General features: G+C 42.9%; 2 protein-coding genes across 2 annotated transcripts in view; one reads left to right on the top strand and one right to left on the bottom strand.

Moving 5' to 3' along the window:
* The first annotated feature begins 1,466 nt into the window (after positions 1–1,466).
* Positions 1,467–7,041, top strand: gltpd2a (glycolipid transfer protein domain containing 2a). The gene is made up of 4 exons (XM_062516774.1): positions 1,467–1,880; positions 2,184–2,254; positions 5,830–6,005; positions 6,385–7,041. The coding sequence occupies exons 1-4, from the start codon at positions 1,796–1,798 to the stop codon at positions 6,983–6,985; spliced, it is 933 nt and encodes a 310-aa protein (XP_062372758.1). The 5' UTR covers positions 1,467–1,795; the 3' UTR covers positions 6,986–7,041.
* A 4,103-nt stretch (positions 7,042–11,144) lies between these two features.
* atp1b2a (ATPase Na+/K+ transporting subunit beta 2a) overlaps positions 11,145–20,137 on the bottom strand; it is a 17,087-nt gene continuing 8,094 nt past the window's right edge. The window contains exons 2-7 of the mRNA XM_062516777.1: positions 18,755–18,883; positions 18,447–18,551; positions 18,071–18,276; positions 17,451–17,507; positions 16,133–16,228; positions 11,145–15,886 (exon numbers count right to left, since the gene is read on the bottom strand). Coding sequence (XP_062372761.1) covers positions 15,719–15,886; positions 16,133–16,228; positions 17,451–17,507; positions 18,071–18,276; positions 18,447–18,551; positions 18,755–18,883 — 761 coding nt within the window. The 3' untranslated portion in view covers positions 11,145–15,718. The remainder of the gene's footprint in view (positions 15,887–16,132; positions 16,229–17,450; positions 17,508–18,070; positions 18,277–18,446; positions 18,552–18,754; positions 18,884–20,137) is intronic.

The raw sequence follows: 20,137 nt of genomic DNA, 5'->3' as shown, positions 1-20,137 counted from the left end.
ACATTCAAGTTGCCGACCTATGGCATTCATGAGACAAAGATCGGGGGTGAACCAAGGGACAAAAATGGAAACAGATATGGTTTTTAATGGAGCAAGGGAATTAAAAATATTATGGAGACCAGTGTTGTAGTGAGAAACCAAAGCATCAGGAGTGGGTAGATTGTGGATGTCAGGGAGGCAGGAGGCGTGGATACTCAAAGTGAGAGTGGCAAGGTTGATATTCTTTATTTTCTGAAAAGAAATGAGACGTGTTTTTTTAGAGATGGAGAGAGTGAGTTTCACTGCAAATGAGAGGAGAAAGTGATCAGTTATGAGTTCATCAGCTGTAAAGCCAGAAGGGGTAACACCAGAGTAGCAGATTAAATCCAGGATGTGTCCTTTGGAGTGTGTGGGAAAAGTGGTATGTTGCTGACAACCAAAATTCTCTAAACATGACATAAACATAGCATAGCCTAAGCCTACAACACTAGCTGAGAGGGTTTTGCTCAAGTAATTTTACCTTAACTGATGCCTTCTGGTATGGCCTGCTGTTCATTTAAATAAAGTAGGTTTTTGCATGATATAGATACTGAATTTCAACGTAAAAAAACACTTAGGCCTGTGTTGGAATATCTCCAAGGTCTATTACATTTAGCCTTTTGCTAACCTACAGTAAGGCGGCAGACACAATGAATCAATCATTTGTTTCTATAGCCTAGCTAGCTTGGCCTGGCTATCACCAGACCAAGCTCGTACCAGCAGTGCGGATGTGGTAGATGGATAAGCCAGTCTGTGATTGATCCCCACAAATTTGTAACAGAAGCAAGGAGAGAAATGTGCAGATAGGGCGAAATCCAATCGCTGGCAGATCTGGTTGGGTTTACCAACCCGTTGATCCGACATTATATACTGACGTTGATTCAAGGCCGGTGAAACCACATTGTTTTGACGTTGACATTTTCCTGTTCTTTTCTAATAAAAGCGAGTATCACACACACTAAAAGAAGAGCGAGTAACGCAGTATTGCACTAAGCCTATAGCCTGCAATACTGCAATACAATCCAGGTCTGAATTTTGTGCAAGTCAAAATGCTTTGCACAAAACATTTTGACAGGATGTTGAACAGGATGTAATGGGTGGGATCTACTCAAGATGGTTTTCTATTGGTGAATTTGCATCGGATTGACTGTATGGCTACCACCTAGTCCAAGTGTGTGTGCGTGGGCATGTGTGTGTGTGTGTGTGTGTGTGTGTGTGTGTGTGTGTGTGTGTGTGTGTGTGTGTGTGTGTGTGTGTGTATGGACATGATAAGATTGCTGTACCTGAGCTAGAGCGCTCACTTGTCCAGAGTCCAGGTGAGGTGTAAAGACATCACAGCCTGCAGCACATGTCCTCGGACCACGCCTGCTATTGCTCTGCCATTAGGCTCTCCTGGAGGTGCTCTCTCACAAGTAATGCGAGGGAGGGGGAGAAATGTAGAACAGAATGGTAGTGACACTTTCCTGAATAGGAAGAAGAAGAGGCCAAAGAGAAGAGACAGAGTAAGATGGAGGTGTAGAGGGAAGGACAGAGAGGAAAACATATCTGGTCATCAGTGTGTTGAGAGTTGTGTGGGAGCAAATAAACAGTTACGCCACTGAGGTCAAAGGTAAGGAAAGGAAAGGAGGGTGAAGAGGAACACAAACAGAAGAGTAGAGAGAGCTTTAAGGAAAAGAGTGGTGTACAAGTTAAAAAGCTGGCTGTGGAGAGACAGAAAGCCAGTGAGTGAGGGAGGGAGAGAGGAGTAATGTGTGTGACAGTGTGAGCCGTCAGCACCATGAGGCCACTCCGATTACTCCGTGTTTACCTGCTTCCTGCCTCCATGTTGGCTCTGCTGCTATTTGTGAGTTCATACTGGCTACGTAAGTTCCCATTCATTCATTCATTCAGCATGAGTGTATGTGTGTATGTGTGTGTTTGTGTGTGTGTGTGTGTGTGTGTGTGTGTGTGTGTGTGTGTGTGTGTGTGTGTGTGTGTGTATGTTTGTTTGTGTACTGAAAATCAAATCAAATTTATTTTTTAAGGTTTAAAAGTTGTAAATGTTTGGTGTAAGATTGGTTCCTTTCTCAGAGTGTGTGTGTGTGTGTGTGTGTGTGTGTGTGTGTGTGTATGTGTGTGTGTGTGTGTGTGTGTGTGTATGCCTCAATGTATGTGTGTGTTCTTAGCTCAGGGGTCCCCGGAGGGTTGTGATTCAATCTGGAGACCCTGCCTCAGTGTATACAGCCAAACAAGCAAGGTGACACCCCCCCCCCCCCACACACACACACACACACATCAAAGTACATGTGTCCCTCCTATGATAATCTCAACCCCTTCTACCTGCAGCAAAGTATTTAGTCATATTTTTTTCTCTAATGCACACAAACACACACAAACACACACACACTGATCTGAGGACAGACACCAGCACACCCAGATCTGAGGACAGACCCCAGCGCGGGCGTGCACACACACACACACACACACACACACACACACACACACACACACACACACACACAGACAGACACACACACACACACACACTGATCTGAGGACTGACCCCAGCACACAAACACACACACACACACTGATCTAAAGACACCAGCACACCCAGATCTGAAGACAGACCTCAGCACACACACACACACACACACACACACACACACACACACACACACACACACACACACACAGACAGACACTAATCTAAAGACAGACACCAGCCAGGCAGATCTGAGGACAGGCACCAGGCTAACCCTAACCCTAACCAGCACACATTGATCTGAGAACATTAGGGGTGTAAAGATTCATCATTCGGAACATTCAAAATGCGAGTGCATCGGTAGGCAAACCCCTGGATTGGTTAAAATGGTCTATGCATCGATTGATAAATCGATTTTAAATGACGAATCGGAAAACTAACGTTACAAATTATGTTGCTTTCGAAATCATGAGACCGACCCTGATTTGCTAACACACCGAGTGTCTAGCCTTCTCCAATGTTGGTAAGTAGTGTCACTGCTACAGTGGCAAGTGGAAACAAACTAGTTGTGGAGTTTAGTGAAACGCAGATAACGCTGACGTTAATGTGTGTTGCAGTATCCTGAACGAAGTCATATTCAGTCGTAAGCACAAGCCTTAAACCTAGCTTATAAACTACAACAAAACACCCCTTGTCAGCCTCCTGCATTCCCCTTTCCGTGGGTGTCTCCCCAATGCTTCGGTGCCTCACTGTATGTTCGGTGCACGTCTGAAAGTTGACTGAGGAGTCACCTGTCATTATTGATGTGTTGAACACGCTTCTCACAATGTGTGTTAGTAGCCTCCTTATTTATGAAAGGTAATCCAGACATACACTCTTTTCCCAAGAGCTACAGCTACATCACATAGTTTTAAACGATTGTGATTTGTTCAGCTGCTAAGTAGGTATAGGGTGATATGAATGTATCTCTATTGGCCGAGTGATTTCGTTTAGAGGCATTTAGCTACGTTCTTATAATCAAAATGTTTGTTGTCTTTCAATCCAGTCAATCAAGTCTTTTGTAAAAATATAACTAATGACATGCAATTGTAACTTTTCTCATGCCATTTAAAGTAGCTAGCAAAAAAAAAAATCTGTAGTATGGAAAATAAAATGAAATTAAGAATTATGTTGCATTTTGGGGCCTATTACTGCATCGTATCGAATCATATCGCATCGTATCGAATCGCACTGAATCGTGCTGTATTAAACCGCATCGTCATTGAATCGTATCGTAGCTTTAAGTAAGTAAGTAAGTACTTTTATTGTCTCTCTTACGAGAGAAATTCGTCTTGAGCATCGGCGGTACACAAAGGTTTTTTCATAAACATATACAACATAAAATATGAAACATACAATATGGTACCCCCCTCCTCAACACCATTATAAAAAAACAAACTAAGCACCATAGCATGCACACTCTCTCTCTCTCACACACACACACACACACACACACACACACACACTGATCTAAAGACAGACACCAGCACACCCTGATCTGAGGACACCAGCACACATTGATATGAGGACAGACCACAGCACACAGACACACAGACACACACACACACACACAGACACAGACACACACACACACACACACACACACACACACTGATCTGAGGACAGACTCCAGCAAAGCTAGATCTGAGAGTAGACACCAGCACACACTGATCTGAAGACAGACCCCAGCACACACACACACACACACACACACTCACACACACACACACACACACACACACACACTGATCTAAAGACACCAGCACACCCAGATTTGAGGACAGACACAGGCACACACTGATCTGAGGACAGACACCCACACACCCTGATCCCATAACCACTCATTTGATGTATAGTCACCTAGGTCACCAGTGCCACCTGAAGTGTAGGATCATTATGACACTCTCTGAATGTATGTCAAGTTTTGTGTCATTTGGTTCATGGGGGACCATACAATAAATTGATATATGTGTACATATAGTGACTGTGATGCACACGGATGCACAAACACATATAAAGATGCACACACATGCAGACACACACGCACACAAGCACAGACACACACACATACATGCACATTCCCACACACACACACACACACACACACACACACACACACACACACACACACACACACACACACACACGCATAAACACACACACACAAAGACACACACATACACATAAGGTAGACAGGCAGGCATACGCATGCATACACACCTGCATGCACACACACATAAAGACGTACACGTTGTAAGGAATGAAAATATATCCCAAACGCGCCACAGAAACACGTTGGGCTTTCTCCTATTAGATGCCTGATGAACAATGGATTAGGCATATGGAGTTAAAGAGAAACTATGCAGGACTGGCGATTTCATCTTAAGTTTCGGTTTCGTTTTTCATTTCGCTCGTTTTATGCTTGCATATTTCTCTGCAGAGCTTCCCTGACAGCTTTAGCGTGTATATTTATACATATATAGGCTATATATAAATGGATAAATTGCAAGCGTGGTTCTTCTTGTTCTTTATGCGTCTCAGCCTTCCAGATGTAAACAGGGAACGATCGTCTCCTGAACAAACTGCAAGGTTGCAATAGCGGATAGGGACACTGGGGGCGGGAGGAAATATGACTGTTTTTGATAAAACTGGTCAGTCAAGCAAAACAGCGATTTCTAAGCGATTTTATGACTATGAAAAAGGGTCTCTTTAAATGGTGATGTTATTAGGAGAAAAACCAGGCATGCAGGCCTTATCTGCTTCAAAGGAATGTAAAAGGCTGGCCTTACACGTACGCATGCACAAGCACACCCACACACATGCACCCCCCCCCCCCCCCACACACACACACACACACACTCAGTGAACATACTGTACACACACAGACACATAAAACACACACACACACAGATGCAGGCAAGCAGATGCGCACACACACACACACACACACACACACACACACACACACACACACACACACACACACACACACACACACACACACACACACAGTGTAACCCCTACCGGAACCAGCTCATTTAGAGGAATAACAAATAATGTATAGTAACTGTGAATGAACATTTTCATTAATAAAAAAGTAATAGTAAAGTAATCTCATAGCTCCACAGTTACTTAGCCATTTGGGCAGGAGGATTAGGAAGTCATGATTCATCAATCATTAACTAATTCATTATAGTCAATCATCCTGATTCATGCATTAGCTAATCATTACTTGCATGAATTGCACCCTTATATTTACCCTATATAAGTGCTTTAATATAAAGTGCCTTATTTTTTACTTTGTTTAGCCAGAGGCTCATGATACAGCTGATGACCATATTGCTGAGAATGACATCCTCGTGGAGGAGTGTCCTGGTCAGGACTTCCAGGTGTCCCGTCTCTATTCACACCTGACCCATGCCTTAGGCCCCGCCTCTGATGTCATACTGGATGAATACCTGTCTAGCTGGGAGGAGCTTATCAAGTAAGACCAATAAAGGCATTTTGTTTCCACCACTCTGTGGTAGTGTGGTTTGGGTCTGTACAGGCACCCAAAGTATTGTAAACGTTGAAGGTGAACATGCTAACTGCCCCTTTAGCATTCATTGTAAGCTTATTCATTATATATCAGTGATAAAGCAAAAAACGGTGTTGAACTTGTCAACTACCATAAGTGTACCTTTAGTTCAGTCAGTATGTCTGCATAGTTTATATGTTTACTTTTTAGTACTTAACACTGCATCCTGTACTAAAATGTATCCTTCTATTACAATCAGAAAGCACAGCTATTGCATTCATATAGAGTGAAGCCTTGTTCTTGAGCCTGCATAAAATTGGGTTTCTTCCCCAACATCCTCACTCAGGTTTATGAACTCCCTTGGCGCTCTTGTGAGCTTCTTCTCCCCAAAAGTCCAGGAAAAGATCACTCTCTTGCGTGATCTCTCCTCTCCCACCTCCCACACCGCCCGGAGTGCCCTGTGGCAGCAGCACCGCAACAGTGGCGCTGCTGGAGATGCCCCCTGCCCCCTGGACGCAGACACCTACCACTCTGTCCGCTCTCTGCTGGACGGTGAGCTGGCTGCCGGCGTGGTGGACTTTGAGCGGCAGACTCCGTCGGGCAGCCGCACTCTGCTGCGGCTCCACCGGTCACTGCTGTGGCTGCGGCTGCTCCTGGACAAGCTCCGTCAGGGCCCCGACGCCGAGGGCCGCCTGCGCGCGCCCGGGGAGCTGTGCCGCGAGGCCTACCGCGAGGCCCTGGCACCGCACCACCCCTGGCTCCTGAGGCAGGCCGCCGAGGTGGCATTCGGTGCCATGCCGGCCCGGAGGGTGTTCCTGGAGCTGGTGTGCGTGACCTTGCAGGAGGAGGCCGAGCCGGTGATGCGGACACTGGTCACTGCCATCAAGAGAGTGCATCGCAGGACTCAGAGGATGCTGGAGGAGAGGGGCATGATGGAGCTGCCCTAGGGATGAGGAGGAGAGGGGTATGATGGAGCTGCCCTAGGGATGAGGAGGAGAGGAGTATGATGGAGGGGGGGGGGGGGGGGGCAAAAAAGAGAAGGAACAAGACAAAAATGTAGTGAATGAGGTGAAGTAGAAATGAGTGGAGGAGAGAACTGGAGTCTGAGGGGGAGAATGATAAAGAGAGAAAGAGAGCTCTACAAATGTCAAAGTTGTGGAGCAAGGGATGAAGAGTGGAAGAAAAGCAAAGGGCAAGGAAGGAGAAAGAGAGGAGAGAGAAATATTGGGGGGAGAAAGAGAAAGGAAGCTGAATGAATGAATGATTTTATGAGCTAAACATCCCTAGGACCATGCCTTGTAACAACATAAAATATGTCTCTAGCATGTCTATGGCATTGGCACTGTCATGGCGTAAGAAAGCGTAACAAACTTTGCATAATTACTGTTTAATTAACTGTTAATCCATTTTTTCCCCATTTTTCGTAGCGTGCGAGTTATAAGTATTTACATTATGTGCAGTCGTCACTGCATTAATTGAACAGCATTTTACAAAAGAAATTCACCAATGGACGAATCTTCTGTCTAAATTTCTGTTTTTTCTGAATGCTTAAGCGCTAATCGTGATTCTTGTAGCACAATTTCAGCCTAACTTGATCCAAAATGTTAGTTTACATAGGGCTGCTTTGGTCTGCAACTGGTTTACAGATCACTCTTGTCTTCATTGTACTCAACCTCCCTTCATACTCTCCATTCTTGAGTTCTTCTCTGCCTGGTGCTGGAAGGTCTATGACTGTCATCCCCATCAATGCATTATCAATTACAGAACTGACAAAAGTGTGCACATGCAGAGAAAGCAAAAGCCAGATGTGTCTTGTATTCATACCATCAGTGTTGGCACATTGTGTGCTTAGTAGATGATGGCTTGTGTTTACTGTTTGATACGAAAACACCATTTTTACAAAGGTGTGAAGAGTTAATCAAGCTGTGTTCGCTTTTGCAAGAGAACAATGTTTTGATAATTTGGTGAAAGGTTTTGTTGTGTAGTGTTGTGTGTAGAGTTTTGCAAATAGTTACAAAAAATGTGCTTGAGCAATCAGAAAAAACTGTAAATGTGCTCTTTACTCAAATTTGGCCAGTAAAGCTCACTGATTATAACACTCTCTTCTTGTCCACGGAGTAAATAAAAGCCACAATGAAGAGGTGAGAACAGGAAAATAATGCAATTGTAAAGATGGAAACATGCTTGTGCCTGTGTGATTATATTATGTGTAGCCTGCGAATTAAAAGCCTGGCTCGTTTCTCTTATCAAAAAGTCCTATGGGGGATTTAAACTGACAATCTGAGGATTCCAACCAGATTTTGCATAGCCCTATAGGATTCCTATAAGATTGTTGCTATTGGAATCCTATAGTATCCTATAGTATTTTGGATCCAACATCTGATAAGAATCTTTTGGAGGGTAGCGTTTCTTTGGGAGTCAAGATTCCCGGTCGACCTCAATAGGCCTATCCTTATCGCAGGTCCAAACAGTGAAACGGCACTCTCCGTTTTAACCACCAGATGGCGATAGTGGGCACTTTGAGAGGTACACGACTGGATTAAAGTGAATTATGCCTACGTCTAAATCTGTGATATAACACAACTACGTCACACACTCGCACTTGTAGTGGAGGCACACGCAAACCCGGCGGTGATTTTCCCGTTTACTCGAAATCGCTGAGAGGAGGAAAGACTTTAAAAATAGAATGGTGCATTACACAGAGCACTCACACGCATAGCTTACTCTGGCGTTATGGGGCTGGTATTGGATTAAATATGTTATTATCACAAGGGTTGTTCATATCACTAAGACACCTGTGTGGCTTCTTTTATGTAGCCTAGCCTATCAGCATGTTCATCACAGACTCATATCAGTACATTAAAAATATCTCACTGACTGTGTTTTTTAAAGATTCATAAATACTAATTGCAATGCATTTGTAATACTATGCATGTTAGTCCTACCTACCATCTGATTCCACCCTTTCATTTCATGTAGTCATAGGATACAGAAACAGACATGGGGCACTCATATGTCTAATGTGTACACTCTCACTCACATATAGTACCCAGATAAATGTATATAGCGTAAGTCAGTCGTTTACATTAAGATAGATATACTGTATGAGAAGATCAAATTACATTGGAGTATGCACATTCTTCACAGCTGAGGTTGCTCAGAGTATGACTCAGCTTGACACTGCTGTCTGACCTGTGATTAGTTTATTGACAGACTGTTAATTAGTGTTGTGCCTTCAGGTCATCAGCTCCTTTACTGACTGAGTAGAAGCGGAAGCTGCAGAACCTTAGGTGACATTTGACCTCTTGAGAACCAGGCTAATTCCTCCAGGTGAACTCTTTGCGTGTGTCTGCCTGTCTTCCTCTGTGAACACCTAGACATATACCAGGAATGCAATATTTTATAAATCATATCAAAATACTAATAATATATTATATTATGGCAATAATAGTAACATTAAGAATGTATTTAATTGTATATTATTTACATAAAAATTGATTGTTACACTATATATGAAGAGCTCTTTTCCAAAACGCTATAAATCCATTTTTGAAAATATTAAAAAGTCATGTTATTTAATTGTGTATTTCCCTTAATTTCAATAAAAATGCAGATGTTTTGTTTTGATTTAGTAAAGATAAATCCACTAAACATAATCCAATACAGTTTCACTGAAATTACTTGAAAACAAAATTTAAAAAAATGATTTGTGAAAATGTATTAAAATGGTGGATATAGCGTTTTGGAAAATAACTCTTCATATGTACTGTATACCAACAAGAGCGCGCACGTGCCCGTGTGTGTGTGTGTGTGTGTGTGTGTGTGTGTGTGTGTGTGTGTGTGTGTGTGTGTGTGTGAAGCAGGGACAGAAGTATTTTGAGGATTGTGTGTGCACCACTTGGAGAGGGGTTGTGTCTGGTTTTGGGGAAACAGTTAATAAGCATTGTGTGAGTGTGTGTGTTTTGTGTGTGTGTATGTGTGTGTGTGTCTGTATGTGTGTGTGTGTGTGAGAGAGAGAGAGAGAGAGAGGGAGAGAGAGTGAGTGAGTGAGTGAGTGAGTGAGTGAGTGGGCAGTTGATGTGTGTACATTTATGAGTGGGCGGAGTCAGTCAGGACAAAGTGTGTGCTCACTGATCTGGATTAGAGTCAATGGGATTAAAGCTTTGAGATTATCTACACACACACACACACACACACACAATCACACACACACACACACACACACACACACACACACACACACACACACACACACACACACACACACACACACACACACACACACACACACACACACACACACACACAGAGTCAGTAACACCTGACACACTTGCTTGCCTCTCTATATCCTTCTTCCTCTTCTCCATTCCTTACAGTGTTTTTAAACATCTGCATTTTGATGTCTTGTTCGATTATGTAATGACACTGCCACAGCTCAGAACGTCTGTGTGTCATCATAGAATTTGTTTGAGGACACAGATTATGTAACCTCCCTAACCCCACCCCCTCCCTCTTTCCCCATTCAATGAGAAGTGCTGCCTCTCCATCATTAAACATATTTGTTCCCCCTAAGGCTAACCAACTGTTAGAGACCCCTGTGGTGATTGTGTCAGTGGGAATTGTATGATTTTTACAGGTAGGTATTGAAGTTCTTTGACCTGTTGCTGGATCTGAACATGCTAAGGACAGGATGGGGAAAGAGAGCAGCCCTCACTTGTTACATAAACAGCCAGCGCCAGCTCAGTTATATCACCAGTCTCTTACGCTTTAGCTCTTCAATTTTCTCTTAACTCCTTTTTCTCCTTTCTGCATCTTTCCTTTACTTTCACACTCTGCTCGTGTGCTGTTTTTTTGTATTTCCAGCTGTCTCTTGTCTGTCTGCCTTTTTCCAATGCAGTTACAGCAACATCCCTCACATCATCATGTCTGTGCATTTTTCAAAACACACCCCAAAATGATGTGCTTGTCAGATGGTGTGTGAAACAGTTGGTGTCAAAGAGGAAATGTTTCTCAGACCAAATTCTTCTGTGGTGGGCAGGATTTGTGCTTGTGTGTGTGTCTCAACAAGCTCGACTTCACTTCATTTGATAAGAAAAATGCACACACTTTTAAACACAAAAAAATGTTTTATTATTTCTTACTTCCCATTTTTCATTTACAATGATATTCTTGTTTTTTTGAATATAGGTTTCCACAATTGTATTTTTTATTAGTCAGGCAATATATACTGTAAATAACGGTATATTCAATTAATTCTTTAATTACATCTATTATGTCATGAGCAGTGTTTGATTGAACAGTAAACCCAAATGGAGAGAGATGAGAGCAGAAGAAATCACTTTCGCACAGAGGAGTCTGGAGTACAGATGAGGGGAACGGCCACAGACAGTCAGCATCACGCATGAGTGGTGTGTGTGTGTGTTTGAGGGAGGATTCATCGATGAGTCAACAGTGCAGTTAAAGTCAGTGCTGAGCAGTGGGCAGTGCAGTGAGTGGACGCATTAGTGGACGGTGGGGGTCTGACTGGGGCAGGCGAGGTGCTGGGGTGTTGGGGGTGGTGGAGAGAACCAGTGTGACTGACAGTAAGACTCAAGATTGACAGGGAACACAATGGAACGAGTTCAGCTGGATCAAGACTGATGGAATGTGTCCATTTGTGTGTGTGTGTGTGTGTGTGTGTATGAGAGAGTGTGTGTTGTGTGTACAAGTTCAGTTTGAACAGTGTGTTTGTGAATGACATCAACGCTTGTTGTGGTGGTGGTTGGTGTGTATGTGTGTGTGTTTGTTTCTAACGGGCAGAATATTAAGAGACAATGAAGGCACATGCTTCTGACTCAGCGGTACCAGAGTGAGGTACACAGACGACGTCTAGACAGAAAGACTAGAGCTAGAAGCCGTCACACAATAATGACATCACAATGGGACAGGACAGAGCTACTCAGGGGCTCATGGAATGAAGATGAGAGATGTTGTGCAGCTATGCAGCCAACCCAGTGCATGAGAGCAGCCATCTTGGGCAGGTCAAATGCGATACCTTGGCACTAGTCGTCATTCTCTATTTGCTGACAACCACAGAATTGCTGAGACCTTGGTTCACTTTACTAATGCTATTAGCCACCATGCAGATGTAAGCACAGCTTGAAGTATGAGGTATGATCTTACTGGGAGTTTGACCAGATGGCTGGTGTACTGGGTGGAAACTAGCTGGTCATCTGAGTCTATGGCACTGACCTGAGAGAGAGTGGGTGTAGTCAGTGAGGTGACTCATCCCTGGATGCCCCTTACCTATCTCTCTTCGAAATGACTCAAACATGGTTGACCATTGACTACTCATAAACAGTGTAAATAGTGACATGTCTCCTCACTCCTCAGCTGTGGCACAGATGCTTTGCCCATTGTGCCGAAGACTCATTTAACCACACCGCTGCCACTAGTGTTTCCCATGTGAAATGTATGGCAGTTGCAACAGGCAGTGTCTGAAATAAAACAAAAGACTGTCCCTTCTCCAGTCCTCATGCACTGGGAACAGGATAGCACTACAAGGGACAGTATCAATGAGGTGTTCTATGGATATGTATGTGAGAAGTTGTGTGTGGAGACCCAGTGTGCCATACACAGAGGGCACTCCAATCCATTTTTGGTCAATTTTTTGCTCTACAATATGGTGGTGACTCTGCAGTGGCCTGTACTCTCTCCCTCCTATTGATATGGGGAAGGGTTTGATTGGCCTGAATGGGCAAGAGTCTACTAAGAAATTGTGTTGATTGGATTAGTGCTGCACCATGTAAACATATTTTTCCCATGAACAGACCAGAGGTGATATGAAGGGATTTTTTTTTTTTATGTCAAGGCGATGTCTGTAGTGATGTGTTTTTTCATATATATATATATATATATATATTTATATATTTATATATTTATCTAGATGCTCTCTTTTTAATGTGAGCACATACACACACATACATACTCACTCACACGCTCAAATTATGCTCAAAGTAAAACTATGGTGCCCTCCCCCCAAAAACATAAACAATACGATACACAGAACAGGCGATGAGAAAGGAGGGAATACTGGGAGAAAAAGGAAGTGGTCTTGTGACACAGTCAAGCCCCAAAGACATCCACGCCGCTAACATGGCCGACCCTCATAGCAGCATCACTATCCTTATGGTGACAACAAATAAACTGACCAGCTCAAAGTGAGCTAGCACTGTGCTCACTGTGTTTCTTACTAGCGCCATGTTAACTAGCCCCATGCATATTAGCCATATGCTAACCAAATCAGTTTATTGAGTGCCAGGCTAACAAGAACTGAAATAGAAAAAACTGACTTTTTCCTCCCCAGTGCTAAGCTCTAAAATCCAGTCTTGTCCAGTACTGTGCTACTGAACGTTTTCTGTACAGTGGAACAAAAACAGTAAATCTAAATAACTTGAAAGAAAGACGTTAATAAAAAAACACCAGGATGCTATTTTCAGAGACTACCTTCATCAGTCATCTACACACTTTTAAGATCAGCATTGGCAAATCATATGGTTTGATATTTTACACACATCCTAACCCCCTCCCCTCTGTTCTATACTGCTCTCCCCTCCTCTCTCTCTCTAAGAGAAAGAGGAATGCACCCCCACCCTCAATAATATGTACAGTTAGCCACGCAACACACAATCAAGATATATTGCTTTGAGGACAAAAAAAGATAAAGAAGATATGATTTTATAGAGGAATGAAAAGAAAAAAGAAATCGTCTAACATTTCTCATAAAATGATCATTATGTGGCCCAATAGAATATGACTGATGTGACTGGTCCAGGCATTTCAACGTGGAACTTGATTGGTTGTTTATGAATTAAGAGCTAAATGGAGTTTTAGCCATTTAAAAATCGATATAGTGCAACCATGATAACAATTACCGAATACACACTCCAGACTTTGGAGTACTGCATGCTTAAAAAACGTATGAGTTTATCTGTGTGTGTGTGTGTGTGTGTGTGTGTGTGTGTGTGTGTGTGTGTGTGTGTGTGTGTGTGTGTGTGTGTGTGTGTGTGTGTGTGTGTGTGTGTGTGTTTATGCATTAAAACAGAAAATAAAGGTACTGTATTTTTGTGGGCTATATCAGTGATTCGTGTGTACCATTACTTTACCATGATATTTTACGAAACAACTTTAGAGGTCACATCATAAATTTAGCCCCCTAGCAGTGCATGAACATGGTCAAATAAATATGTATAAATGCAATCATAAACAATCCAAATAAAAAACAACAATGCAATAAAATCATGAATAAATATGTAAAAATAAATAAATAGGTCAATGAATGAAGCAGGAGCCTTCTTAATCAATGCCCCAAAACAAAACAAACAACCAACAGAGGTAGAGAGGGAATAATTGGTCAGAGAAAAGATAGAACGAGCAGGAAAGCATAGTAGAGATAAAGAAGAACAAATAAAACATGAAGGAAGAGAGAGAGAAATAATGGAAAGAAATAGAGTGTATTAATCAACTAAAATAATAAAAAAAAACTGGTCAATTACAAACAAGAACAGAGCAAAGAGAGGAAAGGCAGAAATAGGAAAGAAAGCGGGCAGTGGGGACCAACAGAGAAGAAGAAAGAAGGGAAAAAAGAAAAACAGAGAAAGAGACAGCATAGCAGAAAGGAAGGGGGAAGGGAGAGGAGAGTGCCTCCAGATTAGGATTACAGATTAAAGGGATTAGATAGACGCATCAATAAAACACAGAGAGACACCTGCTTGACCAAAACCAGTAACACTGACCCTGCCAAAGATGTCATCATCATCATCATCATCATCATCATCATCATCAACAACAACATTCTAATCATAAGCATCATTGGTGAATTAGATTTATATGGCTAAATTAATTTACCCATAATTCCCTGCTCCTTTGTCAAGAACTACCCCCTCCCTGCACCATCACCTTCTGGGCCCTCCCCCTGCTTCTGATTGGGTGTGTTGCAATCGGATGGCTGGCAGGAACTCTCAGTGGGGTGAATAATGGAGTAAACAATTTGACAGGTTCATCTATGGACACACACACACACACACACACACACACACACACACACACACACACACACACATACACACACACACACACACACACACACACACACACACACACACACACACACACACACACACACACACAAATGCACAAACACACACAGAAACACATACATAAACACATACGCACACATTATAGCATGCCCCCCTCTCTCTTTGTAAAATGAACAGAGGTGTAAATTGAGTAGGGAAGGACTGACAACTGGGATTGTTTGTACAACATTTCCCAGAATCCTCTGAGCCCTCTGGCACAGGAAGTAGTAAGTGTGGGGATTTCACAATCACTACAGTTGAGGAGAGGACACAGATAGAAAACATTGCTTGACTGTGCGAGCGTTTATGCGTGCAGAGTGTGTGTATGTGCGTATCTATGTTTTTGCTTGTGTTTATTTGTGTGTGTGTGTGTGTGTGTGTGAAATGTATGTAGTGGTTTGTATCAAATCCTGTATGCATTTGTTTGTGTTTATGTGTGTAAAAAGAATGCAATACACATATGTTTGTTTTGAGCGGGTGTATGTGTGTGTGTGTGTGTGTGTGTGTGTGTGTGTGTGTGTGTTAGTGGTGTGCACGCGCATTTGGTTGGCAGATACTGGCGCTCTAGTTGTCCTTATTGATTCTCAGCCTGAAGGAGACACGTCCGGCGAACTTGTCCCTCTCACTGAGCTCGGTAATGGTGTCTGAGTTGATCTTGCACTCCACATTCACGTCCATGTTATAGGTGATATTCAGGAATTTAACAGCCACCAGCGGTTGAGAGTAGTTCACCTAGAAGAAGAGATGTGGAGAAAGAAAGATAGAGGAAGAGAGAGAGAGAGTTCTGACTTCTGAGGTCTCTAGCGTGTCTGAATATTTACTCACTGTACTTTTTGTCCTGTCAGTGTCATATACCATTAGAAATTCATTCACACATGCACATGTATGTACAGTATTTGTGTGTGTGTGTGTGTGTGTGTGTGTGTGTGTGTGTGTGTGCATGTGAGAGAGGCTTCATGTATGTGGTGTGTGTCTTACCTGTGACCTGCTGCCATAGTAAGGGTAGTACATGAGATTGAAGCTGCCATTGTTGGGGAAGTATGCCATCTCCCCAATGCTGTCAGTGTCCTCTCTCTGTGGACCACATACATACAGGTGTTTCACATGGCTCTGGATTACAGAGAAGCCTTTTCTGTCCAAATGGGTAGAGGGGTACACTAGTTTGGCCACAGAGAAGCATGTATAGGGGATATGAAGCTTCTTCTGCCAAAATCTAAAAGGAGTCAAGCTTAGAATGCAATGCTTTAAAAGTCCTTCGATTTCAAATCTATAAAATCCTCTGTCGAAGGACAAAGGGAAGAAAGCACCAGTGACACACGACTATAGCCCAACGTCTACTACTGGCTAATTCCAGTCATCTACATTGTGTGGCTGTGCTCTACTCTATACAGCTTACCCACTCCTCTCCAACTCTGTATCTCTGAACACAGATGTGTGCAAACAAAGGGATAGATGTGAAGATTGAGATTAGATGGGAAATGATGCGGGCGCACAAACACATACACACACACACACACACACACACACACAAACACAACAATACCATAATTTCCCGCCTATTAACCAATGCTTATATATTGATTGTGGAATATTTCTTCAGTGATGAGGTTAACGCACAGGGAAAAAAGCTAAAAACATAACCCCGGTTTGTCTCTTTGGAGGACACAACAACTATTTGGCATGTTGTTTTCACCTCAAAAGCCCAACTTTCATACAGTAAAACTGGCGAGATCCTGGAAAGATTAGTTTGATTAGTTGCTGTAGAAAGATGTCCTTGCCCACCAGCCATAGTTGTGACATCACGTGCAAAGTATGAATACACAGGAAATTATTGTATTCTCTCTCTCTCTCTCTCTCTCTTTCTCTATCTCTCTCTTACACACACACACACACACACACACACACACACACACACACACACACACACACACACACACACACTCACAGACACACAACATATGCAGATTGAAAGATCTTGGAGGGTGATATTTGCATAGATAATGATATGAAATGGGGATCTCGATGTTCTCGATGGCCTACTACTTTTCATTAATGATCTATGCTGGAAGACGGTTGCTGATGGAAGTGGGTTGAAGACATTATTTCATCTTTCACTTCTGTATGAACTATGATTTACGATAACAATAATCTTTGATTTTAGATGGCCAAAAAATTTGACCACTTCATGTCTATACAGATTGTTCCAAACTAAATGATTTATCTTGTTATTACCCTACATGTCAATAACCTTTGTCTATTACCTTTGACTAGTAATCTGAGGTTAGTTGAGACTGACCTTAGCTCCACAAGTGACATAAGGAGATTGGGTTTTCCCTGGCAGCATTCCGATAACCTGTGGGAAGGTGAGATGTCAGAGTTTACAGTGAGTTCATTAAATCATCCAAAGGACACAGCTCTGTTCATTTAGTGCATTTGACAGTGGTAAGAGGGTTAAAGTCAAAGTTAATGTTAAAGTTTACTTTATTTATGTTCGCTTTTCCAAAGCGACACAGACTCACAAATGCAGGTTCAAGGATGATATTGTCTGTTGGTGACATTATCACTCCTCCACCACACCCAGTGGGTGATATCTGCTGATTGGATGGCTTGTCTAAGAGCTCTTTCCTTATAGGTTGCTTTGGCTAAGCAGTCATTAGTTCACTTCCTGAATGTGCTTAGACACATTAGTGGTATGACTGGCTACTCAAGCTTAAAAACCTTGCTCTATTGATTCCTTGAAGAGAGTGCTCTTTCTCCAAAGCTAGTCATCAGCTTTGAATACGGACCAGATACAGACACATCTACATTGGTATGAGAAGGGAGCACAAATCAGGCTTAAGCAAGTCTCTGTGAGGGAAGTGGCTGCAGCATGACTCACACTCATCCCCCCCTCTCTCTCTCCCACTCACTAATTACCCGGTTGAGCTTGATGAAGACGCAGGGCTGGCCGCTCTCGTAGCCAAAGGTGCGCTCGGTCAGACCGGAGCAGTCGCCCAGCATGGTGCGGTTGAACTGGCAGGAGCGCTTGGGGTTGTTGCGCACCTCGCCGCTGTCCTCCTGCACGTAGAACTGGTCTGGGAGGCACACGTCGTTGTTCAGGGCCTGCAGGCTGTCGTTGTACGCTGGCAGAGAGAGAGAGAGAGAAAGGAGGGGAGGAAAGATGAAGAGTCAATGAAAGAAAACAAGGGAAGACCAAAGTAGAGAAATATGTTGAAAGACACACACACACACACACACACACACACACACACACACAAACACACACACACACACACACACAGAGACTACTTACGGCCCAAGAAGCTATTCAGTTTTTGGACATATGTATCCCAGCTCTCAGTTTGGTCAATGTTGTAGATAATCTCCAGTGCCTGTCCTTTTGGTCGGATCATCATTCCTACTCACACACACACACACACACACACACACACACACACACACACACACACACACACACAATCATTTGAATCATTGGAGACATTAGCTTTTTCTATTCTAATTTTAGCTTCAGATTGTTGAATATCTGTATGTGTATTTGTGTGTGTGTGTGTGTGTGTGTGTGTGTGTGTGTGTGTGTGTACGAGTGATCATCAAGTGTACCTGGAATGGCCAGGCGATCCTGCCAGGTGGGCTGGTATTCGTTCAGAGTCATCAGCATCACGTACATGGTGAGGGCAAACATCCCAGCCAGGAAGGTGTAGAACACCAGGTAGAAGAGCAGAATCAAGCCTGCAACACATGCACACACCTCTTATTGTGCTTGTTCACCCATATTTACATACATGACATCTTCAAGATCAAGATTTGATTGGTTACCACAGCTGGTTGAGACACAAATTGTGCTCTTGTGAGAACTCTTTATTTCCAGGGTACCACTGGCTTTGGCTCTTCACAGAAAGAGCAAGTTACTATGAAAGTGCCCTGGCTCCTGATTGCTTCCCATGTCAACCTACAGTATGTGCAGGACACATACACAACTGGAGCCATTGAGAGTGATGCTAAATTAAGATTAAGACCAATTATTGATGATCAGATTGTAGAATTTTGAAGACATCAGTGCTTCTAAGAACTTCCTTCTTTGCTGCGGACCTTGATGATGCTTCTTGTATCATTACCAGGATCAGGGCATGAATACAAGTAATGATAGAAAAACATGTCATTGTCACCCCCATGGATTATCAATCAATCAACCAATCTGTTTATTTAAGAGTTCAAAATCACAATGCAGTATGATCACAAAGTAACAAATGATCCAATAACATCAATAAAGTCTCTAGTATTGTATTTCAAAATCTAGTGCTTGGAAGTCATAAGTCAGTCTCTGGATGGCAGACTGTCCATTGTCAAATGTCCATTAAACTCTTAGTTGAGAGAGTGAGGGGGCAGCCGTGGCCTACTGGTTAGGGCTTCGATCTTGTTTGATCCCCAACCAGTAGGAAAAATGTGGGCGGGGGGAGTAGTTGAGCACTGCTCTCCCACGTTCACATCCACAGCTGAAGTGCCCTTGAGCAAGGCTCCTAACACCTTACTGCTCCCAGAGCGCTGCTGTTGAGCGGGCAGCTCACTGCTCCGAGTTAGTGTGTGCTTCACCTCACTGTGTGTTCACTGTGTGCTGTGTGTGTTCACTAATTCACGGATTGGGTTAAATGCAGAGACCAAATTCAAAAGAGTATACTTACACTGAACTCAGAATTCATGTCTTCTGAGTTTTATATTCATAGTTTATGTCCTGGTGTGTCTTATTGTTGTGTATTGTGTTCTCATAATGTTCTTCAACATATGACAAGGTATTTTGGCCCTGTACCTGATTCCTGAGTATATATATTTGTATGATTGTGAGATAAATGTTTGATGATGTTGTTCGCTTTGGACAAAGGCGTCTGCTAAATAACTATAACCATAACCATGATTTTTTTTTGCCATGTGTCCGAGCTCTGTATGGGCCCATCCCTTAGGTCAGCATTGATCTACTCTGGATGGCCT

This window comes from Sardina pilchardus, chromosome 16, assembly GCF_963854185.1.
Source record: "Sardina pilchardus chromosome 16, fSarPil1.1, whole genome shotgun sequence".
NCBI classification, from domain to species: Eukaryota; Metazoa; Chordata; class Actinopteri; order Clupeiformes; family Clupeidae; genus Sardina; species Sardina pilchardus.
The sequence above is the reverse complement of the archived record's forward strand: the minus strand, read 5'-3'. Positions and strand labels throughout refer to the sequence as shown.